Below are 17,004 nucleotides of genomic sequence, written 5' to 3'. Positions count from 1 at the left end.
AGGTATTTTAGCATTCTTTGTATCCTTTTGTGTTTTGGTAACTCTTAAAATTTCTCCCTTTCATTTATCACGGTAGCTTTTCTTCAGTTTTTAAAGAGAACACGTGCTTTTGCAGAAATTTATTTCTTGGTTGCAAGGATGTATCTGTCAGATCTTAATTTTACCTGTCATAGACTTTTTTTATGAATGTGTGACATTTCTGTGCATGTTTAATAAATACAAGATATTAACTTTTTTAAGAAATCAAGAACATATAAAGCAGTCTGCCTATCCTCTAAAAAGAACAATGTACAGGGAGGGTGGGCTTAAAAAAATATGTGGAAAAATTACATTATATTTTAATTCAATTTTCCACAAAGTTTTTGAAGCCTGTAATTAGTCTATTGTAGCTTATTACTTGAAAAAATTTTTGGCTACAATATTATATGTCACTTTATTACTACCATTGATTTCTCATTGGTGGTAGTGAATTCATTGAGGTCTTGCCATTGTCAATTGAACTGCTAACCATTTTCCCATAATTAAAAATGTAAGTACTGGTAATCGCTAGAAGAGTTTACATAAAATTGCAGATGTTTAAATAAAGGGACTTAATGCCTAAAATTCTTTGAAATATGTTTATCGCATACCTGCAGTTATTAATCATAGTGGTTACGAGTCAATCTGCTAGCCTTAACATCAGCAGTTCGAAACTACCAGTCATTCCACAGGAGAAAGATGAGGCTTTCTGCTCCTGTACAGATTTACAGCCTCGGAAACCCTCTATAGGGTCTCTATGAGTCGGAACCAACTCCATGGCATGCCATGAACACCACCACAGTTGTTAAATGCCATTGAGTTGGTTCTGACTCATCGTAACCCTGTATAAAATTTCCAAGGCTGCATATCTTTGCAGGAGCAAAAATCCTCATCTTTCTCCTCCAGAGCAACTGGTAGACTTGAACTGTCAACCTTGTGGTTCACAACCTAGTGCTTATCTTCTAGAGCCACTGCTGTCCTGCATACTTACTAGTATCAGATACTATGTTAGTACTAAATATTAGAATAGGAGCCCTGGTGTGATGCTGTAGAATAAGCACTAGATGGCTAATTGAAAGGTTGCAGTTCAAACCAACCAGCTGCTCCTTGGAAACCACCCTATACAAGGTTGCTGTGAGTTGGAACTGACTCGGCAATTAACAACAACTATTATAAGAATGAAGGAGCTCTGGTAGCATAGTGGTTACAAATCAGACTGCTATTCTCAGGGTCAGCAGTTCGAAATTACCAGCTGTTCCGAGGGAGAAAGATGAGGCTTTCTGCTCCTGTACAGATTTACAGCCTCAGAAACCCTGTACAGGGTCGCTATGAGTCGGAACCGACTCCACGGCACAAAACATAAGAATGAGCACCACGTACATAGAATACCCGGTAGACTATGTTGTTGCTAAATGCTGTGGAGTCAGTTCCAACTCATAGCCCTCAGGAACTTAGTATGAAGAATTTAAAGAAAATGGAAAACTGCATTACTAAGAGGAACAAGGTGAGGAAAATTGTGCAAAGGAATTTTTTCCCATCACAGCAATGCACCTGCTCATTCTTGGAGAGTTGCCAAGGCTGTCCAATAAGATTTTTGTTGAAAAACCTTTCCCATCTACCCTACATCCTTTATCTTGCTCCTTCAAACTTCTTTTTGTTCCCCAAACTCAAAGAACACTGAAAAGAAACACAGTATGGGTCCCTCAAGGCCACTAAAGCTACCATTTTAGCATGGTATTAAATCAAAGAGCTCCGAATGTTTTAGAGAAGGGTTAGAAAGATGGAAATGCAGCATTCAGAATTGTGTAGTCCTAGATGAAGAATGCGTTGAGAAACTACAGCTACACATTTTGATATTTTACTTAATTAAGGTTTCTAGGATTTTGTAGCGATACTTTTTGACTTACCTTCATATACCTAGATGTGGAATGCGTCATTCTTATCTGTAGTTGCCAGTTTGTTCCACAACAGCTGTACCATTTTACATCCCCATTGTTGTTGTTGTTAAGTGCCATCGAGTCGGTTCCGACCCATAGCGACCCTGTACAGGGTTTCCGAGGGTATAAATCTTTACGGGAGTAGAAAGCCTCATCTTTCTCCCGCGGAGCGGCTGGTAGTTTTGAACAGCTGACCTTAAGGTTCGCAGCCCGATTCGTAACCACTACGCATTAGCAATGGATTATTCCAGTATCTCCATTTCTACTCCAATACATTATTTTTCTTTTTTTTCTTTTATATTAGCCATCCTAGTGCTCTGGTAGCGTAGTGATTACGAATCTGGCTGCTAACCTCAAGGTCAGCAGTTCGAAACTACCAGCTGTTCCACAGGAGAAAGTTGAGGCTTTCTGCTCCCGTAAAGATGTGTAGCCTCAGAAACCCTGTACAGGGTCATTATGAGTCGGAACTGACTCCACGGCACATAACAACAACACTGTACTAGCAAAGGAGCTCTGGTAGCGTAGTGGTTATGAATCCGGCTGCTAACCTCAAGGTCGGCAGTTTGGAACTACCAGCTGTTCCACGGGAGAAAGATGAGGCTTTCTGCTCCCGAAAAGATTTGCAGTCTCAGACTCCCTGTGCAGGGTCACTATGACTTGAAACCGACTCCATGGTACTTAACAACAAGTGTGAGTGAAATGGTATTTATTTGCTTGTTCCATCCATTTTGAGTTCAATTTTGTTTATGGCATAAGGTATGGATCTTAATTCTGTTTGTTTTGTTTTGTTTTTTTGCATTGGAAATCCAGTGTTCCAGAACAGTTTGTGAAGAGATTGTTCCATCCACATTGAATGAATTTGGGTCCCGTGTCGAAATTGACCCTAGATGTTTAGATTTGGTGGGGGTGCTTCATTTCTGTTCCATTTGTTTGTGCATATCCCTCATTAAACTACTATCAGTTTTGATTATTGTAGTTATGTATTATGTTTGAAGGCTCCTCGTGTGACACTGTAGAATCACAGTCCAGTGCTGCAAACAGTGATGCTGTTGGAAGCACTGGAATGCAAACAAGGTCAACAGTTGAAACCCACCAGCTGCTCCTTGGAAGCCCTATACAGAGTTGCTGTGAGTTGAAACTGACTCTACAGCATTTAACAACAATATGTTTTGAAGTCAGAAAGTGAGAGGCCTCCTACATTGGTCTTTAAAATTGCTTTGGCTGTGTGGCTCTCTTGCCTTCCCTTGTAATAATGCAGATTAGTTCGTCCATTTCCATGAAGAATATTGTTGAAATATTAGGATTGCATTGTGTCTGTAGATGGCTTTGGGTAGAATTGGCATCTTAATTGTATTTAGTCTTCCAGTTCATGAGCATAGAATGTCTTCCCATCTGTTTAGGTCTTCATTCATCTCTCTCAGCAGTGGTTTATAATTTCTATTGTATAATATTTTTACATCCCTGGAGAAATTTATTCCTAGATGTTTTGTTCTCTTAGATACTTTTATGAATAGAGTTGTTTTCTTAATATCCTTTTCAGATTTCTCATTGTTAGTGTATAGAAAACCTGATTTTCATATGTTGACTGAGTGTTCTACAACTTTCCTAAATTTCTCTATTCTAGAAACTTTTTGTAGGTTCTTTCGAATTATATATATACATATATGATTATATATAATTACTGTTTTTTTGAGCCTATGCTTGTTTAAAAAAAATTATCCTATTCCTATTGATTGTTGTTGTTAGATGCCATCGAGTCGGTACCGACCCATAGTGACGTTATGCACAGCAGAACAAAACACTGCCTGATCCTGTGCCAACCTCACTATTGTTGCCACGCTTGAGTCCATCGATGCTGCCACTTGGCCAATCCATTTCATTGGGCGTCTTCCTCTTTTCTCTGACCCTCCACCTTACCAAACATGATATCCTTCTCCAGCAACTGCTCCCTCCTGACAATATGTCCAAATTATGAGAGACGAAGTCTGGTCATCTTGGCCTCCAAGGAGCACTCTGGCTGCACTTCTTCCAAAACGGATCTATTGGTTCTTTTTGCAGCCCATGGCACTTCAATATTCTCCTCCAACACCATAATTCAAAGGCATCAATTCTTGTACAGTTTTCCTTATTCACTGTCCAGCTTTCGCATGCATATGAGGTTATTGAAAATATCACAGCTTGGATTAGGTGTACCGTAGTCCTCAAGCTGACGTCTTTACTCTTCAACACCTTAAAAAGGACTTGTGCAGCAGATTTGCTTAATGCAATACGTGATTTGATTTCTTGACTGATGCTTCCATGAGTGTTGATAGTTGATCCAAGAAGAATGAAGTCCTTGACAACTTCAGTCTTTTCTTCATTGATAAGAATGTTGTTTATTGGTCCAGTGGTGATAGTGACACTCATTTTTAAGAAACATAAATTATTGTAGAGTTCTCTACCACCCTAGTATTTTAAGTTGACAAATATTTAATAAACTGGCTTATAAATGTAAGTTTAAGTCAATCATAGATCCTACTATTTTCATGTGTGTTTAGGTATCCAAAATGTTGAAAGATTATGACTGGATTAATGCAGAGAAACACCTTTTTGGCCAACCCAATAGTGCCTATGATTTCAAAACTAACAACCCAAAAGAAGCTGGCCAAAGACTTCATAAGTTACAAGAAATGAAGGAGAAGCTGGGAAGAAATGTCAATATGAGAGCCATGAATGTACTGACAGAAGCAGAAGAGAGGGTAAGTCCATTTCCCGTTAATATTTGGCCACTTTGAGACACAGGTGGCACTCGTGACTCTATGTGATCCCTGCGGCAATTAGGAGTCAACTTTTGCATAATGTCCTTAGTGCGTGTTTGCTTTCCTTTTTTCTTTTTTTGATTTCTTGCTTTTTTGTATTCTGGCTTTTGTTTTTTGGGTGTGTTTTTTTTTGTCAGCTGTTTGTATATTCTGTACATAGCAGAATTTTTCCACTGCATTTTCATATTTGTCATAAGCATGATGTCTTCCTTCTTGATGTTATTTTTTAAAAAATTACTTTTGACCCTGTTCACTCACTGCTCACATTTCTATCATTTCCTTTACTTACCTTGTAAAGAGCTTGAAAAACAAGCTTTACTGCTGTCTGCCACCTTCCTAGTCACTTAATAGCTGCTGTCTTCCTTTTGTCTCTCCTGTATACTGAAACCATAAAGTAATGTCTAGTGTGGACCGCAAGGTTGGCGGTTCAAACTCACCAGCTGCTCTTCAGAATCGACTCGACAGGACTTAACATTAACAACAGCAAAACTCTCTTATAAATAATAATAATCACTGTTTTATTAATCAGTTAATCTAGCAGCATCTTCTCAGTTTTAATGACCTCACTCAGTAATGAGAAAACTTGCATAGTCTAAGAAGATTTTCATGTCATCTAATGTTGAATTTTGAAGGCCATGTTACTTAAAAAAAAAAAAAAAAAAAAAAAACAGAAAATGAAAGCAGTTCCAGGTGCTGTGGTTAATGCTCTGAAGCAAAGTCAGGTTGAACCTCAAGGTCACTGGTTCTTGCTCACCATCCGCTCCTTGGACACCCTTTACAGTGCCATGATTGGACTTGATGGCACTTAATAACAACCACCCCTGAAGGCCATATTAGAAATAGCAACCTTGTTGTTGTTAGGTGCCATCGAGTGAGTTCCGACCCATAGCGACCCTGTATAGAGTTTACGAGGAGCAGTTGGTGAGCCTAAACTGCCGACCTTGCATTCAAACAGCTTTTCAGTGTGGCGCATTAACCCATAGCACCACACCAGCAACCTTAGTAATCTTAAGACACATTTCTTTAATTCTGTAACATTTATTTTGAATTTGTATATTACAATAGAGCTAATAAGAGAGCTGGAGCCCTGGTGTGGCATTGTGTGTAAACATGTTGGACTGCAAAGTCAGTGTGAAGTATAAGGTTGGTGGTTGAAGCTCACCAGCCACTTCCTGAAAACCCTGTATAGAGTCACTGTGGGTTTGAACCTATTCGACTGCACCTTACAGCAACAACAATCAGAAAGCTACATGACTAACTACTTACAGGCTTAGTTACTTTAAGAAATTTTTCTGTAACAGCTTATTTTGTAGCTGTCACTGATACTAGTATCTTCAAAGAATCTCGATGATATCAGTTACTAAAACGGCATACTGATGTGGTGCTGTGAGATAAAGCAGTCAACAACAAAGTCATTTGGAACCACAAACTCACCAGCTGCTCTTTGGAAATCCTATACAAGACACTTAGCAACAACAACAAACAGGCTAACAATGCAGATGTTCTGATGTCTAAAATGCTGCTCCTGGTTTTCATTTCTGTATTAAAACTGCAACATACGTGGCATATTTATGGGGAAAAGTCTTTAGATTGAATTTAAGATGCATGACATTAGTTGTTTGCTTTTATTAAATAATGATGACAACCTAATATTTTAAAAACAGTTTTTACTAACTCCCATCTTTTTCCAGATTAAAAGAATCTATTGTTGGTTAGCAAATGGTCTTTTGCTTTTGTTGTGTATTTATTTGAGGTATACAAGGAATAGGATTTCAAAAAACGTATTTTAAAAAATGAAAAGGAATTTTGAGGAGTTTGTCAATAAAACAGGGACAGTAAGGAAGATAGTATAGCTGACTGGAGTTTTTAAGAAAGAATCGGAGCCTCCTTGACACGAGAAGCTGTGTAAAGTTTTCCTGTTCATGGTAAGTTATTCCTCTGTGGTTGCCTTTCCAAAGTTTTCAGTAAATTTCTACGTTACACAGCAGAAGGCCATTCTGAACAGTCATGTTTGGGCTAAGCCTTGAGTAATGAAACACCAGTTAGGTCAGATATGGAGGAGAAGCAATCCAGAAAGAGAGCAGTGCCTGCTAGGCTTATAAAAGAATGAGGCTATTACATTCAAGGAACAGAAACCAGAGTAAGGGAGGAATCTGATAAGATAATGTCAGAAAGATAAATAAGCTTCAAATGATGTATGATCTTACACATCGTGGTGAAGAATTGGAATTTTATTCATGTGTCAGTGCTGAGACTTGACAAGACAGGGCTACTTTTACATGGATTTAAATAAGGCACATTTTCCTTTTTGCTTTTGTTATTAGGAACATAAAAGGATAATAGTGGAGTCAAGGTATTTCATGGCCTTGTAATATTACAGTTGTTGTTGTTAAGTGCCGTTGAGTCGGTTCCAACCCATAGCGACACAGAACAGGGTTTCCGAGGCTGTAAATCTTTACGGGAGCAGAAAGCCTCATCTTTCTCCCGTGGAGCAGCTGGTAGTTTTGAACTGCTGACCTTGTGGTTTGCAGCCCGATTCGTAACCACTATGCTACTAGAGCTCCTTTAATTGAATTTAATATATTGATCTTACTCATAAGCTTGGTTTTCATTACAACTTGGGGCTTTATGTCTTTTTGGTAAATATGAAGGTGTATATTATTTATAAAAAGAAAACTATGATTGAATTCTAGAATATAAATAAAATTTTATATTTTCTTAATAAAGTATACTTTTCAATCTTAATAGTATAATGACTTGATGAAGAAGAAGAGAATTGTAGAAAATGATAAATCCAAAATCCTTGCAACTATAGAAGACCTTGACCAGAAGAAAAACCAAGCTCTTAATATTGCATGGCAAAAGGTATTTGAACCCCAAATGTTTTAATTTATTCTACATGGAATATGTCACAGTTACTTAGGTCAGCTGTTGTGCTAGCAGCCCTAGACAATAAATGAATGAGAATGTCCAGGTTTGTCCCATGGACTATGATTCGCTGACCATTTGCTCTCCCCTGGGTTTAGAGTGTAATAATAGACAACAAAATGCACCTGCTGAATTACATGTACACTTACCAGCATTTATTTCTTTTTGGAACTTGTTTTGATGTTTTAATGTATTTTACCCAGGTGAACAAGGACTTTGGGTCTATTTTTTCTACTCTTTTGCCTGGAGCTAATGCTATGCTTGCGCCACCAGAGGGGCAAACTGTTTTGGATGGTCTAGAGTTCAAGGTTGCCTTGGGAAATACTTGGAAAGAAAACCTAACTGAACTTAGTGGTGGTCAGAGGTGAGTAATCTCTTTTCGAAATAGTGATTCTTCATTCATCTTGTTTTATTATAAGCCTTGCTCTCACTACCTCCCAATTTTATTTCAGTTTTGCTATGCATAGCTTTCTTTGCATGTAGAATTTGAAGTAGTCTAGTACATTTTGGTAGCAACATTCCATTAAATAGTAGGCAACAGAGGAGAAACAAGAAAAATAACAAGAAAACTTGGACACCTGTTTCACTTATTGGAAAATAAGTATTCTAGAATAATGAGACCCAAGAGAAAGAAACCCAAAGTATTGAGCTTTGTGTTCACCTGGACTTTCTGCCAAGGGAAATTTCTGGACTACAAATGCAGTAAGGGGAACCTAATCAGAACCTAAAAGTGCTGCTAAAATAAAGAGGCAGAGATTAGAATTTGGAGAGGCTCAAACGTGTTGTACCTCAGTATTTAAAGTCTGTATTATTCCTCAAGTGAAGACTTTTTTGGCACACCCTAACAAATTTAATAAGCTTTAAAGGGATCAAGATGATCTGCATTTAATTTGTCAGTTAAAAAACCCAACACAATAACATAATCACAGTCTCCAGCATCTAATGAAAGTTACTAGATAAAAATAAAGAAAGTGTGGCTTTAAACCAGAGGGGAAATAAAAATTAGTTAATAAAACACCCAGATGACAAGTGATGAAATTAGCAAACAGGATGTTAAAGAGCTGCATTAGCTATTTTCAGGTATTTAACAGAAGATAAGAATATAAGAGAAATGAAGCCTAATAAATAATCAAGTGGAACATCTAGAAATGGAAATTTTCATTATCCTGAAATGAATAATTTACTGCCTGAGATTATTAGCACATTGTGGTTAAGTGACATTTAGTTGGGTCTGGCTCAACGGGACCTTTATGTATGTTTTCAAGGTGCAGTTTGAACTACCAGCCTTGTGATTAACAGTCCAGTGCTTATCCTACAGCCCCACACCAGGACTCCAATAACTGATTAGACATTGCCAAAGAAAATGAGTGAACATTAAGATAGAGTAGAATCTATTCATGCTAAATAAAAAATAAAAATGAACAGATTCAGTGACCTCTGGGACAATATCAAGCAATCTGATATACAGGGAATTGGCGTTCCATAAGAAGGACAGATAATGCAGAAAGATATCTGAAGAAATGATTTATTTCCAGAATTCCTGAGTACTGTTGGCCCAAGCAGGATACATAAATGTGCACACAATAACACCAGGGTATGTTGTGTGCCAGCGGGTCAGTGCCAACTCATAGTGACTCTATAGGGTTTCCAGGAGCAGCTGTCAGGTTTGAACTGCCAACCTTGCAGTTACCTTTCCAATGCTTAATTTACAGTACGATACCAGGGCTCTATAATAAGGCATATCATATAAAATTGCTGAAAACATTGACTAGGAGAAAATCTTGAAAGCAACCAGAAGAAAAGGACAAGTATAACATGGAAATAGTATGTTTATGAGAGATTTAAAAATTTTTGTCTTCCATTACTGGTTTTTCAAAGATTTTATAATACAGTCTGTTGAGGCAAAATTTAATTTTTTTTTTTAAGATTAAGATTTCTGATTATTTGAATGGAAAGAAGACTATAAATCTGTTTCATTCAAAAATAACTCATTGAAGATAGAGAAAATCAAAGCTAAAGTAAAAAAAAAAAAGCATTACTAAAACAAGTGTTGAACTTCGGATCTTACGTTTCTTTTTATGACTGTCTTTCATCTGTTCACAATAAAATACTAACAAGATAGCAGAATTGTTTCATTGTGTTGGTAAAAGACTTTTCTTACACGGACTCCTTTTTTTTAGGTCTTTGGTGGCATTGTCATTAATACTGTCCATGCTCCTCTTCAAGCCTGCTCCAATTTATATCCTGGATGAGGTAGATGCAGCCTTGGACCTTTCTCATACCCAGAATATTGGACAAATGCTACGTACTCATTTCACACATTCTCAGGTAAGAACCAGGATCTATGTCTCAGTGGTTGGTGGTGTTTATGTGCCACCAGGTCATTTCCAACTCGTAGTGACCCAGTGTAGGGTTTCTTGGGCTATAGTTCTCTACAGGAGCAGAAAGCCTCCGCTTTCTCCTGCAGAGCAAGTGGTAGAATTTGAACAAGTGACCTTGCAGTTGGCATTCTAGCTCATAATCACCTGTGCTACCAGGGTTCCTCATATGCCTCAGTTGTTTTTAAGTGTCATCAAGTTGGTTCCGACTCATAGCAACCCTGCATAGGGTTTCCCAAGGAATGATAGTGAATTTGAACCTTGTAGTTCAAATTTACCTTGCAGTCCAGTGCGTTAGTCCACAGCGCCACAAAGGACTCCATGTCTCAGTAGTTTATAATTTATGGTATTTGCTTTTTCTAAAACTATTCTTTGGTGGTGGTGGTCATGTGCCGTGGAGTCAGTTCCAACTCATAGTGACCCTGTACAGGACTTCCGAGGCTGTAAATCTTTATGGGAGCAGAAAGCCTCATCTTACTCCTGCAGAACAGCTGGTAGTTTCAAACTGCTGACCGTGAGATTAGCACCCCAATTTGTAACCACTAACTAGTCTGTTAATAAGATATTTTGGATTATAGCATATTAAAACTATTGTATTCCTGTTACATGTATGCATACTTACATTCAAATTGGTGTAGCAGGAAAGCAAGTTTGGTCTTTGACGAAAGAACTAGGCATTAAAATTGTTGATGATACAAGGAAGAATCCAACTTTGTCATAATTTGGAATTCAGTACTAGTAAACGAAATTATTTTCTCTAACTAGCTGCCAAAAAGATACACGATAAATTCAAGACTATTTCAGGGATGTACTTTGATGTCAGAAAATAATGTACATAAGGAAAGTTTAATTTCTTCTGTCTACAAAAAGTGGAGAAAAATCCCTTGAAATAGTTTGTTTTGGTTGCTCTGTGAAGTAGAAACTGGGGCTGCCAAATATGTTTGTATGTTGTTAGGTGCCATCGAGTCGGTACGGACTGACAGTGACCCTGTGCACAACAGAAGGAAACACTGCCCCGTCCTGGGCCAACCTCACAATTGTTGCCACGTTTGAGCCCATTGATGCTGCCACTTTGCCAGTCCATCTCATTGGGGGTCTTCCTCTTTTCCTCTGACCGTCCACCTTACCAAACATGATTTCCTTCTCCAGCAACTGGTCTTTCCTGACAGTATGTCCAAAGTGTGAGGTTATGCATTATACAATTCTGAGGTCTTCATTTATCATATTTCTCAAAAATTGTATCTTTATTTTGAGAGTTCTTGAGCAGATAACAGTCGAGTGGCCCCTTTTCTTAAGCATACAAAAGGAAGGTGAGCGGTGCCATAGGAACTTGAAAAGTCTTTCCCTTTAGCAGTTAGAGAGCTAGCAGCAGCACTGATTGCCAGCTGGGGGAGAGAGCAATATGCAGTCAGCCAGCAGACAGTAGAAAACTTGGCTAATCACTCACTCCCCGTGAATTAAGAGTCTCTTAAAGCCTAATACTATGGAGCCCTGAGGTGGGACTGTAGGATAAGCACTAGACTACAAGGTCAGTTTGAACCACAAGGTCGGCAGTTCAAACTCACCAGCCACTCCTTGGAAACCCTATACAGGGTTGTTATGAGTTAGACCCAACAGCGTTTAACAACAACAAAAGCCAGTGCTTGGGTGGCGCTATAGAATAAGCAGTGGACCACAAGGCAGTTTTGAATGAGATTCGTAGTTCACACCCAACAGCTGAGCCTAGGAAACCCTGTACAGGAGCAGGAGCGCTAGGAGTCGGAATTGACTCAATGGCAGCACTTCCCAACAACAACAACACCTAGTATGGAAAGGTAAGATTTCCTGAGTGGTTCATATAGTTTATACACTCAGCAGCTAGTTCAAGCTTGGTAATTCATGTTGACCCTTAAACACCTCGGAAGAAAGGACTGATGATTTATTTCTGAAAAATTAGCCAATGAAATCCTATGAAGTACATGGTGGTGGTGATTTTGAAAGATAGCTCTATGTTGCTTTCATTTGAGAATATCCATCTGCTTATAGTCAAACATTTAAAGAAAATCAGAATGAACTCTGATCACTTTGTAGCCCCAATAAATAGGCGTGAACTTTTTCAAAGATATTACAAAAAGTCATTTTAATTGTTTTTGTTTTTCTTTTAAGTTCATTGTAGTGTCTCTAAAAGAAGGTATGTTCAACAATGCAAACGTTCTTTTCAAAACCAAGTTTGTGGATGGTGTTTCTACAGTTTCCAGATTTACTCAGTGCCAAAATGGGAAGATTCCAAAAGAAACAAAATCCAAGTCAAAAGGACCCAAGTGATCAGCTGCAGAAGTTTCAAGTACAGATTTACTCCTCCATCTTAACATGTTTTTTCAACATCAGCTTTTAAGAACTTGGACTTTATCTAATTTGTTAATGTAAAAATTTAATGTTATTTTTTCCCAAAACCCATATTTTCAAGGTATTCTCTTACTTTATACAGTCATTCATAAATAAGCAGAGTCCTTAGTTAATGTAACTGTCATTTAATTAGTGTGATTTTATGCATATCATTAAATTTTTTTCTTTTATGTGTTTTTTGCATAGTAGAGAGCCTGAAATACTTGATTAGTGGCAAATTCTGTATGTAAGAGCAAGAATACAAAGAAACAGATGAAATGAAATTATAGAATAAATGAAACTGGTAGTGGTTTTGATTAGTTTTTTAACTCCTAGGGCAAGATTAGTGTGTTTTCTATTGCTAATAAAGTCATTTAAGTAAGAGAGCATTTCAATGCTCTTAGTAGCTACACCCACAAAGGGAACACAGAAAGAAAGCGATTAAGCAGGCACTAAGCTTAATTGAGGCCAATCCTTGAAGACAGAATGCCAGTTCCCTGGTGCAAATGTTGGAAAGCACATGCTGAAAGTTTCTGCTCCTTTTACTGATGTTTGGATATCATGTCTATATGCTTAATGATTGGTTTCTGCACCTTAAGTGTTCTTTATTATTATTGTTTACGTTTCCTTATGAGTGTTTTAAGAAAAACTCGGGAGAAAGTATGCTTCATACTGCTCTAACTCAGTTCATCTGAAATCTGGTATTTTCAAAGTAGACTTTGGTCAGCCTTTTTATACGTTCAGACAAAACAATGTATTGGTAAATCAGAATTAGGAAGCAGTAGACAAGATCAAATCTTCTCTTGCTTTCCTTATATATGATTCCATCAGTTCTACCAAAAGATCTCCAAAGTTCAATGAGCATTATAATGTATAGTGTCTTCTGATACTTTCCAGTTCAATAGGATAAAGATCTAGAAAATGGAGCTTAGACAGCGTCTTAATACTTAGGACAATTTTTAGTATCTCAAGACACATCACCAGAATAGTGTCTTCAAATTCTGTATCTTGGAATCTCTGACCTGATGTAGTCTGATCGTGGGTTTTTTATTTTGCCCCTAAACCTTCTTGATCCATGAATCTGAGTTACCTTGTATTATTTTTATTCTGTCCCTGATTAATAGTTGTACTTCCTGACCCAGGGTTTGTCATATTTTGTCATTCATTTGCTATATCTAATGATGTCATATAACACCTGGGTAGATGATGTCATGGGACACATTGGAAAGTAATGAATCTGAAGTTAGTTCTGTCTTCTGTGGAAAGAGGGACGCAAAATTGTAAATACAGTTACAGGAAATTCAGTATCACAGATAATGGACATAAGAAAAAGTTTGTTTCCTTTTGAATGTCTTGCAAATTATTTTCCAAAAGAGTTGTATCAATTCACACTGGCACCAATAAAGTATTTTATACTAGTTTGGCCATAACCTTGAAGGCACTGCTGTTATTTTTTCTGGTGTAAGTGTTATTAAATGCTACTCCATTACCATTTTAACTAACACTTAAAAAATAACTAGTGTGTTGAACATTTTGCCTTCCTCTGCTATAATTTATCTAATATACTATCTTGCTCTAATGCAAATTCTTAAACATATATTGAAGTTTTGTGAGTAACATTATTCTCTGATTAGATGAAAGACATTATTTCATACATCTACAATAATATGAATAACTAGCATTTATTCTTATATCAGATATTGTACTCACTTGCATGTATTTTCAAGTTTAATCGCATAATCAATGAAATCAGTACTGTTACTATCAACATTACGTAATTGAGGAAACCAAATTAATTAAAGAATTTGAGAAGCTTGCCCACAATGATAATACAGTTACTGTGTGGCAGAGCCAATATATAGATCTTGGCAGTTAAGCGCCAGAATATATAATATACTACCTCTGATAGCTTTAATATTTGCATTTATTGTACAAAACAAATTTTAGAGATAAACATGTTTGAGCATATAAGTCGTATACACAATGAAAATTATCTTCAGGAATAAACCATTTTATTGATCTTAGATGTTCATTTATTTTATTGATCTTTCTAAGAACCACCTTTTAGGTTTCATTGACTTTATTGGAGTTTTTGTTTATTTCCAGTTTTATTGATTTCATCTTCTATTGAGTTTGCTTTGTCATTTTCTAATTTCTTATTATAGAAACTTCCCCACATGTCTATCAGGCTGTTAACTTTGGTGATTTGTGTGTTGCTGTGTGATAACTGGAAGCTGTGTCACTGATGTTCAAATACAATCAGGGTCATCCATGGCAGACAGGTGTCAGTGGAGCTTTCAGACTAAAACACACTAGGAAAAAGGAATTGTTAGTGCTAGTTGTTACTGTCCTTCTCCAGGGACTGAGATGTCTGAAATGTGATGTGTGTGTTCTTCTGGCAACCCCGGGTACTTTCAGTAATCTCCAGTACTATAACTCAAATAAATCAGTTCTTTTATGGTGTTCCTTATTCGTTGTCCATGCGTATGAGGCTATTGAAAATACCATGACTTGTAAGTATATTGCATGGGGTGGGGATAGTCTCTTCAACAGATGGTGCTGGCAGAACTGGAAAGCAATATGCAAATGATTGAACCAAGACCTTTACCTCGTGCCTTATATAAAAACCAACTCAGAGGATTAAAGACCTAAATGTGACTCCCAAAATTATAAAGGTCATCAATGAAAAAATAGGGACAAATGTGAAGGTTCTAATACAGGGCACACACAGACCACCAAACATTTTGAAAATTGCACAAATGTAGACAAAATAGATGATTAGGACATACTAAAAATTAAAAGCTTATGTGCATCCAAAGACTTCACCAAAACAGTAAAATGGGAGCCCACAGAATGGGAAAAAATTTTTTACAACGACGCATCAGACAAGGGACTCATTTCTAAAATATATAGGAAACTATAATACCTTGACAAGAAAAAGACAAAACAACTCAATTAATAAAACGGGCACAGGACATGAACAGACACTTCACCAAGGAGGAGATCTGGGCAGTCAACAACCGTGAAATGTTCACGATCAGTAGCCATTAGAGAGATGCAAACCAAAACAAAAATGAGATATCATCTCACACTAGCAATAGCAGCAAAGATCAGAAAAAGTAGAGGACACCCCCTTCCAAGACTAAGACTCAATGGAAATGCACGCTCTGATTGGTGACCACACACATCACCAATGGGGGGAAGTGGGGTAAAAGCAGCAATGAAGCAGCAAGCTAAGCCCTACAATGTTCAGTAGACTTCTGTGGACCCAGTTGGGGACCTGGTTGGCAAGCAGTGTGAGGAGACCTGGGGACTCTTGGGTCCAGAGTCAGTGGCATGGCCACGGAGGACTCGAGAGGAGAGTGGAACTACCAGTTGACGGGAAGAGAGGGCATATACACAGGAGTGCCCACACTTGCAGATGATACCCACGTGACCTGGACCGGATGACTGGATGATCGGAGCTCAACCAGGAGAGGAAAGAAGAGGGGAAAAAAAATAATAAAAAAGAATAAGCTGATACAATCTGATGAATTTGACCTATACCTATGGAGCAGCAACTCAAAAGAAGGAACAAATACAGCAAGAAACATTCCCACCCCCTCCACACACAGAGTGGACGGAGATGGGCAACTTGGACATTGGATACCCAAATGGGGAGGGAGTGGACTACAAAGGCAAGAAGTGACTGGTTTACAAGCCTTCAAGAGGGAACCTAATGCTAGGGAGCATGGAGGAAGGCAGTATCTCCAGTGGGTACTACTCAATCTGTCTGGGTGGAGCTGATGAAAGGAAATACAGATAGGTAACTCGTGATACTGTAGTGAATAATGTTTATCAGGACGGATTGTGAGAGTTGGAAATGCAAAGGAAGACCTTTTGTAACAAGGAAGGGAGTGATTAATTCTCCAGGCTAGGAGCGGAGGTCTCTGGGACCATCAATGGAGAAGAGCCGAGAGCGGAACCCTACCCAGAGAAACAGATGTCTGAGATAGAGACAGAGATGACGACGTGGAGTGATGAAGCGGCTGGGGACTTTGGACCCAGAGAGGGAAAGGGACTGTGGGCTAAAAATGGGGGGCGGGGGAGGGGGAAGTGTAGGGGGTGGGTTTCTAGGATATACCCTTTGGTTGGTTGATGATGCATGGAGGGGTTTGGAACCATGGCAATGAGATGATATACAATGGAATGAATATAAGACTAAGGTTCTCCCATGTAAACTATCATATAATTCACAATAAAACATTTAAAAAAAGAAAACAGTAGAGGACAATAAGTGCTGGTGAGGATGCGGAGAGACTGGGACCCTCCTACATTTCTGGAGGGATTGCAAAATGGTCCAACCACTCTGGAAAACAATATTGCACTTCCTCAGACAGTTGAAAGTAGAAATACCTTATGATCCAGCAATTCCTCTACTTGGTATTTACCCACAAGAATTAGGAACTATAATACGAGTAGATATATGTACACCAGTGTTCATAGCAGCACTATTTACAATAGCAAAAAGGTGGAGACAAGTTAAGTGCCCATCAATGGAAGAGTGGATAAACAACTTTGGTACATATACACAATGGAATA

At 38.1% G+C, this 17,004-nt stretch overlaps 1 protein-coding gene across 1 annotated transcript in view; it reads left to right on the top strand.

Moving 5' to 3' along the window:
- The window catches only part of SMC2 (structural maintenance of chromosomes 2), a 51,122-nt gene extending 38,759 nt beyond the window's left edge, over nucleotides 1–12,363 (top strand). Inside the window, exons 20-24 of the mRNA XM_006864706.1 lie at nucleotides 4,493–4,693; nucleotides 7,502–7,618; nucleotides 7,885–8,045; nucleotides 9,862–10,009; nucleotides 12,205–12,363. Of these exons, the coding sequence (XP_006864768.1) occupies nucleotides 4,493–4,693; nucleotides 7,502–7,618; nucleotides 7,885–8,045; nucleotides 9,862–10,009; nucleotides 12,205–12,363 (786 nt within the window). The remainder of the gene's footprint in view (nucleotides 1–4,492; nucleotides 4,694–7,501; nucleotides 7,619–7,884; nucleotides 8,046–9,861; nucleotides 10,010–12,204) is intronic.
- Nucleotides 12,364–17,004: the final 4,641 nt, after the last annotated feature.

This window comes from Chrysochloris asiatica, unplaced genomic scaffold (genome assembly GCF_000296735.1).
Source record: "Chrysochloris asiatica unplaced genomic scaffold, ChrAsi1.0 scaffold00069, whole genome shotgun sequence".
Lineage (NCBI taxonomy): Eukaryota > Metazoa > Chordata > Mammalia > Afrosoricida > Chrysochloridae > Chrysochloris > Chrysochloris asiatica.
The sequence above is the reverse complement of the archived record's forward strand: the minus strand, read 5'-3'. Positions and strand labels throughout refer to the sequence as shown.